Source organism: Poecilia latipinna, unplaced genomic scaffold (genome assembly GCF_001443285.1).
Source record: "Poecilia latipinna isolate Pla-1442-1.1 unplaced genomic scaffold, P_latipinna-1.0 Scaffold675, whole genome shotgun sequence".
NCBI lineage: Eukaryota > Metazoa > Chordata > Actinopteri > Cyprinodontiformes > Poeciliidae > Poecilia > Poecilia latipinna.
The window spans coordinates 86,726-99,471 of NW_015113291.1; the positions used below are offsets into that span (position 1 = coordinate 86,726).

The 12,746-nt window shown below is 38.7% G+C and overlaps 1 protein-coding gene across 1 annotated transcript in view; it reads left to right on the top strand.

The window, feature by feature from the left end:
• The first annotated feature begins 805 nt into the window (after window positions 1–805).
• syn2b (synapsin IIb) overlaps window positions 806–12,746 on the top strand; it is a 75,886-nt gene continuing 63,945 nt past the window's right edge. Inside the window, exon 1 of the mRNA XM_015044446.1 lies at window positions 806–1,843. Coding sequence (XP_014899932.1) covers window positions 1,398–1,843 — 446 coding nt within the window. The 5' untranslated portion in view covers window positions 806–1,397. The remainder of the gene's footprint in view (window positions 1,844–12,746) is intronic.

The following is a 12,746-nucleotide window of genomic DNA, read 5'->3' on the forward strand; positions in this document are numbered from 1 at the left end:
TCTGAAGCTGCCATAGTGTTATTATCCACAGTGAAACAAGTCCAGCACCAACATGGGCTGGAAAGCCAGTGAATGAGGACAAAGTTATTACTTTAAAAGCAGCACAAAAATACAATTTAAAATTTGCAAATGCACATTACTTATATTATTACCATTATTTTCTTCCTTTAGTGGTCCTTTATGAAAGCAAAACATCCTTTTATGGCCCAGAAAATCATTCTATCAATATGAATGTGTCAATCTGTGATTTTCTTCACTACTTCCTGAATCATTCATTTATTACTGATCCAAACTGTGCCACAGGAGGCTTCAGAGTGTCTGTAGCATATGGCACAATCTGTTTCTAAACCTTTCATTCAGACATGATACGGAAAAACAACCACAGAGATGTGGTTGTTTTTAACACACAAGGACAACCTAAACAGGTGTAGGTCAAAACACAAATTGCTCACACTTTATTGGTAGATCATGAATCAGGTTCAGTATCAAAGGGTTAGAGTTATGCATCATTTGTAACAACCGGGTCCAATCATCGTCAGGAAAAGAGATGTGACATGTTGAGCCAACGGCTGAAAGATGGAAGGATGGCAGCAGGAGAAGGTGGGGCTTGTGGAGCGTGATGGATGGTGTTTCCAACTGTGAACCCAACCTCAAGCGCGCGTGCAGGAAACCCCCTCCGCTGGCTGCACACGGCACGCAGTGCCACAGTGTTGCAGCACGACATTTGAACGTTGTCTGTGATGTAGGAGGATGATGACAGGAGAGCGGAGCGGGAGGAGGTGAAGGGGGGCAGGGGGATTCAGCCAGTGAGTGGCTCAGGGGGAGTAAGCGAGAGGAAAAAGGGCAGAGGGAGCGAATGAGAGAGTGAGATAAACATAGGCGGCAGCATCTCTTCAGTGCATTCAGCTTGCAGCAGCTCAGGAGGCAGGAAGGAAGGAAGAGAGGAAGAGGGAGAACACCAGCACCTCTCTGAAGGGGGCGACACCACACCTCTCTAGCTCTCTCTCTCTCTCCAGCAGATACACACTGTCCCACGTCACAAACACGCATTTTCAGGAGGCGTGAGGCTCAGGAGGAGGAACACCACTCACACGCTCGCTGTTTCTGTTGCCCCGGCTGCACTTTCGGGAGCTGTCTCTTGAAGACTGGACCAGAGCTGTTTCCATCCTCGCTCGCTTCATCCATCCTCTCCTCCCTTCCTGCTTTACCATCCAACGCAGAAGCAGCTCTGCTGTCACGCATCCCTCGATCATCTGGACTGATTTGTTTGCTCTGTCATTCATCTAACCCCTGATCCACTCTGCCTTCACTCCATTCAGCCTGGACATCAGGAGGCGCCCAGTCAGGAGAAAGACACATCTACAGTCGACTCAGAATCCCACCTTTCAACCGAAACCATGAACTTCCTCCGCCGCCGTCTCTCCGACAGCAGCTTCATGTCCAACCTGCCCAATGGCTACATGACAGACCTTCAGAGGCCTGACCCACCTGCTCCTCCACCCCCCACCGCCTCCTCTCCTTCCCAGCAGGGTGCAGCCCCTGCCTCAGCTCCTGCCCCTGCCCTCTCCCCAACAAAAGCTCCTACTCCATCCCAGGTGCCTGCCAGCTCTCCCGGGACACAGGAGCGCCGTCCATCGCAGCTGGCCCAGCAGCCCCAACAGGCCCAATCGTCGTCGTCCTCTGGCGGGTCCTCCGGCTTCTTCAGCTCCTTCAGCTCCATCACCAACGTGGTCAAACAGACGGCTGCATCCGCCGCTGGCTTTGTGGAGCAGTCGGCCCCTTCTCCGTCCCTCTCCAAGAAGTTCAAGATCCTGTTGATCATTGATGAGCCCCAGCATGAGTGGTGAGTGTTGAGAAAATGTCACAGGTTGTCCAAATAACTGTTGGGAAGCTGTGTGTAGTAAAAAGGTCACGCTGCGTTTCATGTTTGGAAATCTCCTTAGGCTTGATACAGAAAATATTTGGTTCTCAGTCGGCCAGAAGGCACAAAATTTATTAGCTTATTTAATTGAATGTGGGTGGATTGGCATGATTTTGATATGTACACTATTAAAATGACTTGTGGATTGATGGTTGGAGCCTTCTGTGAAATCAAAACAAACCAGTGGGTTCTATTAGCCAATAAAGTTGCAACACAAACATGAAATTTGATTCTTCTTATTCTGTTGCTTCATATCTGTGCAATAAAATGTCTTCTCCCAGTGATGCTGCTCTCAAAATAGCTCTGTTAATCAAAACAGACAGGAGTGATTTTCTCTGGGCTTTGCATTCACACATTCCACCACCCAACTCTGTCACCCGTCTCAGCTCTTGTGATTTGACTTGTGCTTTAAGATGCTATATTTGTGTCTATGTTAATGAACGTGTGAGAGGGTTGGTTTTAAAAAGCTTGAAGTCACAGTTAGCATCTCTCGACAGCACAAGCTGCAGCTATAATCCTCATGCTATCAACATGCACATCGCTGTTGGACAAAAAGCATGTAGCTCTGAATAAAACATAATCTTCTACAAGTTTAAAGGGAGCTTTCTGCAGAGCAGTGACGCTGCAGTGCTGTCTACTGTATTCGGTTCCTGGAAATCAGATTTTCATGCTGTAACAGTTGATGATGGATTGGTGGGACGTCTAATGTTGTCATTAGCTGGACATAGCTTTATCTTATCAGGCTATTACAAATGTCTTGTGAAAATGATTGCTGCATGACCTTTGCTGTTTAACAGATGCTCTGTAAGGTTGTTGCAGGTCAATTATTGTTGATCTCTTCATATAAAACATATCTGAAAGCTTTACAATAAGCAGATATGTAGATCTAGATGCCCTGGAATGAAATTAAAAAAAAAAAAATACACTTCAAAATCTGGGAACATAGAAAATGTCATTCCCATTTTTTGAGATTGATGTTTATGTTGGCAGAATAATGTTGAACACCCAGACTTCAGTAGAGAGCGAAAGATGAGAAAGAAAACAATACACCATGATTCAAAACAATACAACATGCTACAATATAATACAGTATACTATAGTACTGCACAACAACATGATGAGATAAATTTGAAACTATGTGGTCTAAAACAGCGGAAAAGATTAAAATACAGACTGATAAGATATGGCTACCAGTGCACAAAATAAATCAGCTGGACGTGTAAATTGCTTCTATTAACATTTTTGTTAGGATTGGATTGTTCTCAGAAGTTCAGTGAAATCCAGCCTTAGGATACCTTCTCTGCAATAGGTCAAGACATAAAAATACATCTTAAGAGTACCAAGACATTTTGAACAACTTCATGCTCATCTTTTGTGGAAACATTTTTGGGAATATTATTGTTCCAACATGACTCCCCACCAACATACTAGGGCATGAATGTTCAGTGGAGAAGACCTTGAACACGCAGTCCAACTCCTTGACCTCAAACTCATAGAACACCTTTCGGATGACTTGAAGTGTTTGACCTCTCAAATATGTTTTCTATAAACACATTCCTATACTTTGTGGAAAGATTTCTCAGAAGAAAGTCAGATATGAAGGTGTTATAATTGCAAATGCTGGATCAACATCATATTAAACCCAATGGATCAAGAATAAGTTAGTGATCCTCTTGGTAAAGGCATATGAGCAAAAAAAATTATCAATACATGGGACAGAATATGAGTTATAACAATATAGTAGAGTTTATTGCAATGTGATGCAATACATTATGATGGGATGTTATACAATGCGATATGATACAGATAATACAATACAATACAAGGGATCATGATACAATAAATTATGAGACAATATGAGAGTTTACAGAAATATACATTATGATATGATGAATTTAGGTAAATATGATATAATATGATGCTGTAAAATACTGTAATAAAATCAATTATGCCAGAATTAGAGGAAGCATAATGCAATACAAAACTATATGGAATAGTATTCCATAATACAATATCAAAAGAACTAATATGATGCGAATATCATCTGATTCAGATGCTAAAATGCATCGGTACTATGTAGAACAGTACAAGATGTAATACTGTTATAGAATCCAATATTACATAATACTTTAAGATGTAATATGATACATTATAACACACATCATTTAACGCTTCCTTGGGGGGGTCATAGCTTTGTCAACCAGTGCTGTCTAAACAGCTGTTTTCACCATTAAAGAACATTTACAATGCATGTATAAGAGTAATAATTTATACACTTTATGGATAAAAATGGGTGATAAAATTAGTTAATTCCTACTTCAGCACTAGCAGAGCTGTTCTAAATACAGTTTTTATCAAGCTGATCTCAGATGCATTTTTTAAACAATCTGGATCATTTTGGAAATTTTGTACCTTCTGCCTCAAGGGCAGAGTTCATGCTCAAACTGAAGGATATGTGATAGGTCTGATAATGGGGCATTGATTACTTAAAAAAAATCAATATGATCTTCTGAAAGTACATGACTGACAATGTAGTACATGACTTCAATAGTTTTTTTACAGGCTGAATGTGACTGGCAGCTCTAGGTTATGATAATCCTACATTTCATGCTGTGATTGTTTTGGTAGGCTGTGATTGGTTGACTGCCACCTGTGAGGTGGCAGTCTCTAAATGGGTGACACTAGAATCTAAACTCATAAAGGAGGCACTCTAATGCATGGCTTTGCTTTATGTAATCCTGCTTATGTAACTACTATCATGTATATACATCATCATCCGTTACTTATAGTTAGAAAGCATTAGAAACTTCAGATTACTGACGTCGACGTATTAATGAAAATACATCGGGTTCTTTTAATACACAATCAAACACTGTCATTTGTAAACAGATTGTCATCTTATGGAGCATTGTAAAGTTCTGACCAGGCTCTAATTTTCACAACGGATAATCACATCAAATGACTTGAAGCAGCCACTATAATATGGTCTGATTAAGATCTTGTGCTGGAGTTTTAAATTGACAGCTTTAACCCATAATATGATACAGAATTCATTACAGGACATTGGAAACATGAATAATAATAATAATAATAATAAAAAAAATGAAGTCTAAAGTCTGATTTTTGCATCTACCTGCTCTGTTTCCAGTATTTTGTTTTCCAGATGCTCCTATAGTCTGATAAGTATTAATATTAATGTTTTGTTCCTTGGAGGATGATAGCAGGGCTTTCACAAGGCCTCTGGGCCAGAGTAGCATTTGGCTGAGTCTTATTGATTTTCCACACAGAAAGGAGTGGTCGGCTTTTAGTAGTCCAACTTGGTAAACAGAAGATCTCGCTGAAAATATTGTATCTGAATGTCAATCAGTTTGACAAAAGAGGTCTAATCCTGCACTTTGACTTCTAAAACAGCTGTCATCTGAAGGAAATATTCACCATAACACATTGCTCAGCTGGACTGTGAGCAGATTCAGTGTTTGGCAAGTGTATCCAGGGGCAAACACACAAACACCACACACACAAAGCGAGACAGACAGAGAAAGAGACAAATGCATCAGTAAATACGAACAAACAGCACACAGTCACTGCTAAAATGACTGATTGCTACAATTTTATAATTTTCAAATGAAGAAAGCAAAACATTATTTAGTGAATTCTGATCTGTTTGTCAAATGGCAGGAAAATAAAAGATTTAGTGAAAGAAATCTAAATCTGCCTCTTTTTTATGGAAGAGACTAGGAGGCAGTCAGATGCTTATGAAACACATTCAATCAACTATTTACAACATACATCAGGCTCTAGTAGTTGGTCAGCCTAAAGCATTCAGGTTCATTTTGATGCAATCAATGATCTAAAATAGAAAATACTTTTGCCTGTCAGTCTGTTTAGGTTTAATGGCCTCCAGAAATTAACTACATGATTCTAGAAAAAGATTATTCGCTAGTGAAGAAACCACAATATTCAAGATAGTTTAAAATTGTCTCTGAAGAGAAAGTCTTAGGAAGTTCAATGTGAACTCGCATTGCCAGGAGAATTCGGAGAAAGCCTAAAAGCTACAGGGATCATTTAGTATGTCATAAAATTCTCTACTCTTTGAGAAGGAACGTGGAGGCTTTACTTTGAAAACCTGTACCTTAAATCTAAGCATAGATCACTACCAGATGTCAAGCAGATTTTGGAGAGTTTGTGATCATTTTACAAGCAGGTCCCCAGGGAACATTTTCACCCCTTATTCTTAACAAAACAATCAAACATGACCTGATCATCCACTGAATAATTGGAGTGCAGTTGGTCTTAAACCTAAGCCCTATTTAAAAAGTCTCTAAATCTTAATGCTTCCATGTTTTTTAAATTTTGACCAAAAGCTGATAAGATCACATATCAAATTGCTTCTCTAAACCATCAAGCCTAATGCTGTTTTTAAAATATTTTATTTTATATGTCATTGTATTTAGGAAATGTTTTTTTTTTAATCACTTAACACTGGTAAGTCTGAAATATGGAGAAACAATAAAACATTTTTCAAATGTCCTTTGTTTATTATACCTTACAAAGTCAAATCAGTTAAGTGAGAAAAACTACACCTAAGACAGTGATAAGCAAACTATTGATGTTATGATGTTCTAATATTATAATCAGTTATTTATGCCATATGATGATCCTCCAACTACTTCCTGTCGTCTTCTTCTTTGTGGTTTGCGTCACTGCAACATCAGGTTGTTGATCATGTGATTTGTATGGTGCGAAAAAAAAGTGTTTCCAATGCAGTTTTGCAATACATATATTTTGATACATCTATTAACCTCATCATCTCATTACAAACGTTAGTTTTTTTCAAAATTGACCTGTTTCTATTAAGAAACTGTTTTTTTGTAAATTCATGTTGCCCAATTTTATGGTTAATAAAAAACGTAGCTATATTAAATAATGCATCTTCATTCCTCTAAATTGGAGATATTCATCATTCTACCACAAGCTCAGTCTCTAGATTCAGTAAATGATTAGGTCCAATATAAAACAACTATTTATAGCATGCACTGGAAAGTGACAGAATCAAAACAAACAGTCGTGACAAGGCAACAAATGACGCAAATATCTCTTGCATAAACAAGCTGAGGCGTCACTGCTCTCTCGGCATCTGACGATGGTGTGCAGACCTCTGCCTCTGCAACGGGATTCTCTGACTCCGTCACAAAAAGGCCATAAGAGGAGCCCATCAATAAATCTAAAACAGAAAGAGTGTGTAGTTTCAGCCGTTTGGAATTGAGTTATGTCTCTGAGTAGTCTCGTTTAAGATTTATGTAAGTGCCCCGAGCATTTTGAGGTGGAGGATGGAGGAGGGAATGTCCTTTCTTTCAAGGTTGGAGTTGGGACATGGAGGAGGGTCGATGAAGGAGAACATCTGGGAATCTCTTTTTTTTTATCCCTTTCGCTTGACGTCTCTGTTGTGCCTATTCAAGTCTAATATTTTTCTCTATCTGCCGCTTTTTTTTATCACGACTTTGTGTCGCTCAGGAGAAAATGCTTTTGGTTCACAATGTGATGATGTTATGAGAAGAGACGTGGTGATTCAGCAGTTTCAGCCCAAAGGCCACATCCGGGTTTCCTCTTTTGCTCTCTGCATTTCTCTGCATCTCTCTCGCACCTTTTGTTGCATCTTACAAATGCTTTATTTTTCTACATATCCAGTACATATGTGCTCTTCAGTGTCTGCCAGAAAGCAAATGACTATATTCACTACCTGATATTGCATAAGCACTCATCAGATTAAATTATTTTGGACTGGTGACTTTTATAACTGACTCATGCTGGATGTGATTTTGTGTTTTTGACTGCAGGTTAGAGATGAATATCCTTTGCTTTGCCTGCAGCAAAAAAGCTGAACTTTAACTTTAGTCTGTCGTTTTATTATTTATTATTATTTAATAACTTTAGGAGCTTGGTAAAAAGGAAAATACTTATTAACTCTGACTTGAGAAAAAAAGCTTCTGCTGGTCTATAAAGCGTATAAAATAAGTATAGAACATGTCAATATTTTTCTCAGCACACATTTCAAGTGGTTGTATAGTTCTAATAACTTTAAATGGCATCGATATCAGTATTTTTATAGCTTGTAGTGATTGCACAATAGCTTTTTAGTGCTTGACCAATGTGATTGCACTAGCTTGACTCTAGCATCCTGAATGTGGGTCTGGCTGCCTGGATTAGTGAAGACGCAGGTCCATAATGAGAGCAGGTGGGGAGGAAAATACTCATACACCTCTGTCAGATTTACACACACACATGCGCAAACACGCACACACAAACAAGCAGGTGGCTTACTGCTACTCTGCTTTCAAGTTATACTATCCAGAGTAAATATGTGCCACTACACAATGATTTGGTGGTTTCCACCTCCTTGTTTCTGCTTACTATACCCCCGAGGAGTGATTTTAAAAGAAAGTAGGCGAAGGTTACTTACTACTTACAATGTCTCCTTTGCAGTTTAAATATGTCTTTTTAAAAGACACCCACATACAAAACAATGCAGGCACTCTGTTGACTTTAGGTTAATTGGTGCATCATTCACACACTTGAGTGAGTAGATGATGTAAGGCAGCCATTCTAAGTCATTGGTGGGGCCACGACTCTCAGCTGCAGGTCACAGATTCAAACAGTAAGATTCAGGACTGACCTTATTAGAGCCAGAGGTAATGTCACGCTGACTTTACAGGGTGCTCCTGGAATCGACCTCCTGATGTCTTATACCACTTATCGGTTGTCATACTACACTAGTGGCATTTAAAGCCTTGCAGATGAAAAATATTACACTCTTCAACCTTGGAAATGTCAGAATATTGAGTGGCTATTGTGCTGGAAAGATTAAGTTATTTTTCTAAATTCTGAATGACAAACACATGACATTTTCATTCGTTTGAATTTGCCATACAGCAAATGTTTATTTTTTTTATGATTTCTACTGGTAGCTTCATTTTGCAGGGCCAGACTAACTTCTACAAAGCTGTTGGTTTTACAAAGTGACTTGGCTGTGGTTTCTTCTGGTAGATTAAGTTTCTTTTTGTGTTTCTTTAAACCAATCATAGTTGACTTCACATGCACAGAACCCTGGAGGATGTATCTTTGATGTGTCTGGGTCAGAACTAATTTTAGTTTGCTAATATGCACAAGTGACCCTGTTGGGCAGCAAATGTTTATGGACAAACTATAATGCATTTGTTTGGAACCAGACAGAAAGAGCCATTCATCTCCCTAATCAAGGCACTGCATCTATCTTTGTAAGAAATTATTATATGTTTGTGACATTTTTTTATATATAAAGCCATGCTTTGGAATATTTTTACTGCCACACATTTATTCTACATTGTCTCAGTGCAGGCAGAGTTTCATTACATTTGGCTTCTGTTTGCTTTCCCCAAGGCCAGGCTATTTGTAAATGCAGGATCGTGCCAATACCCAGTGTGTATTAGTGGCTTTAAGAAGAGCTGTTATCCCTCAGCTCTATTGGGACTGAGTATCACAGATCGCTCATTAACCAAATGTTATCAGTAAGGGAAGAGCAGTCAGCCCTTTAGCTAATTTTAAAGTGTGCTAGGGAAGAATGTTACCTTATGCATTACTAAATTATTTCACTTTTACTTTTTGGGGACTTTGCTAGTGGTTTTACTCTGTACCCTGTAGCTGAAATTTTACAATGGCAATTAAGGAAGATGAGCTCTACCTCTAACTGTCTATCTTGTTAATATAACCTCAGCAGACCTTTGCACTTGAAGACCAGAAGTAATTGGTCCAACCATTCTTATGGTAATATCTGTCTTATTTCTGTAAAGATGAGAAACAGTATTCTTTTTAAAGGTTTTAGTGACACAAGTAACTTTTATTCAAGCACAAAGGACTGATAGAGAAGGTGGTCAGGGGCTGGGAATCGACCTGAAAACAACTGCGTTAACCCTTTTACGCCGGAGTTTCAAGCGTCTGCCTAAATAAACCTTCCTTATTTTAATTGTAATAAGTTTTTTAAATGTCCTGTGAGATGATATACTTACCCATGTATCGATAACAACTGGAACTTTCAATATCCAGCAAGTTATTTTCGAAATATACCGTCTATTAAACGAGTGCCCCCCGGATTAATTACACTCTCTGCAGCTGCAGCTGTGAAGTTGCCGTATTAACCCGATACTTGCTGGAAAGAGCAACGTCTCCACTTTCAGAAAGAGTTACGGTACTGCAAATTTGGATGTGTCGCCGGCGACACGTCCCCGCGTAAAAGGGTTAAGGACTGTGGCCTGTGGTGTGCCTGCTCCACCACTGAGCCATGTGGCGTCCCTGCAGAAAAAGTCTTACATTCTCCTGCAGACAAAATACATGATAAAACATGTGGTTTTATCAAATTTTACATTTTATACCAAATACTGTAATGCCACTCTCTTTCACTCTTCAAAACTTGGCAGGACAACATCATGACTGTCATTTGTTTACAATGGCGTAGCTAGTTGCCTGGTCAACTTGTTGCTGTGGATGGAGATAATATGAAATAACCTTTCAGTCTAATAATTCAGCTCTTTCAACAAGATCGCCGATTGCAGTGGCCCATCATCACTGATCTGTGGGAGTTTCTGTGGGGTGTCATTCCTGCTGCATTGGTCAAATTGAACCCGAGTTGATTTGCAGTCTGACTCATGCCTCATTGAGTTTTCGTTTAGCTCTATATTGTCCATACAACAAAGCGATTTGCCAGGAGAACTACCTATAGGATGAGCTATTTGCACTGAAAACACACAGAAATGGCCGGTTAAAAATTGCTGCCTTTTCAGATGAAAAGCATTAAAACTATAGGGATTGATTTTCATATTGCTGAAACAGCTCTATCAGTGAAACAGCTCTATCATATTCCAGAGATGAAAGACTCCCTTTGCAAAAAGCACAGCAATATCTTACAGGGCTACAGAGTAAATAGGACCATTCAGAGTTGCAGCCTGGAGTGGAGTAGACCTCTGTTGCTATGGCACCCGGTAATGATTCTGAAAAAATCTGGTTGTAAGCAGGGATGTAATGAAATATGAGACAGAACAGTTGACATTTAGTTCTCTGGTTGAGCTAAAGCAAAGAAAAAAAAAGGATGTTACATTTTGTTTTTCTTCAAATGTTTCTCCCTTCTTGATTTTGTCCTCATACAGTTAAATAGTCTGTGAGCAAATTGACATTACATATGAAAGTGTGAGTTTGAAAAAAATGGGGTAATAAATGTCTCAAACTTGTATCCAAAGAATATTTTTAGACAATACATGTTCAAGGGGGCTTCACACTGGTTGAAGTTTTTCACAGTTTCCTCTCTATAAGAAAATCTTTTGTTTGAATCCCCAGCTCAGGCCTTCCTTTGTGACGTTTGCATGCTCTCTCCAAGAGAAGGCATATTCTTGGTTACCAGTTATTTTATCTTAACCAAAAAATATGCAGTTCCAGATAACTGAAGACTTGTTGTCTGTCCTCTGTGTGTCTGCATTGTCCTGTGAGGGAGTGGCAGTCTGTTTCGTTTTCCCAACCTTGTAAAATGACAGCCAGAGATTATCATCTGCCCTGCCACAACCCTATTTGAAGGATGGATGAATAGATGGCTGGATCGTAAAACTGTAATTTGATTTACCCAAATATTTCAAAAGATTGTCTATTGACAAAAATGCAATATGGTACATAAGTGGATTAAAATGTTCTCTTAGAGGCACAGCTGTATTATCTAGCACAGTAGTTTGTAGCTTGTGTTTGTTCCTGCAGGTTGTTTTCCTTTTGGAGAGTTGCAGGTTAGATTAATGACATTGGCTGTAAATTTCCTATGGTTGTTAATGGGACTGTGAGAAAAGCTGTTTGGCTCTGTTTCTGTCTTGCAGCCCGTCCTGGTTGAACCCTACTGATAGAAGAGACAAGCCACATCTCTCCTCTGTGATCTTTAAAGTTGGCACAGCTTATAGATGAATAGATTCTTTGAACAGGATGAAAAAATGTCTTGTTTATCAACAGCATAATCTTTTATCTCAGTCATTTGTTAGCCCTGTTTTTTTTTTAAGTTGAATCATAGAATATATAGTTAATTATTCAGCTGTGTAATCTAAAACACTTAATGTGAGTACAGTAGGACCAAACCTGCAAGTTACTGTCAGTCCCATTATGGCCTCATCAGTATATATATTTGGCTTTATTTTTAAAAACAGGTTCATGCATGAACTATTTAAATGTATTAGGTGAATTCACTTTACAGTGTTTCCTCTCCACTGTCACCACATGATTATGCAACTTGAAGGATCACTCCAGTAATCTAGGTTCCACAAAAAAAAACAACTGTTTTTTATGATATATTTATATGCTTAGAAGGATTTGACTGATTGATTGGTGGATGGATTAATTGATTTGTCCACATTGACATAAAAAAAGAACAAAGACATGATACGCAATAAAACATTTGACTGCATTTTGTGATAAATCACTGAAGTGAACTGCCCCTTATGTAATTAGGTCTGTGCTGACTATATGATTGGACTGTACTTGCATTAGTTTGTCCTGACCTGAATCTGGACACAAGTGGATTCTTCATTCTGACTTACACTTGAATCTTCTCGACTTGCAAAGTGTCCTGGGATAATATTTATTGTTATGTAGATAAATGAATATGAAACAAAATGAATTTGAATTTTGGTGTAAAATGTGCGACTGTAAACTCTAGCTCTATTTTATTTTATTTTTAATTGAAGCCTATTAACCTACTAATATTTTCATATTTATACATTTAGTATGCAGTTCGTTCTGCATGAGCTTGACTTGGAGGTTGTCAGAA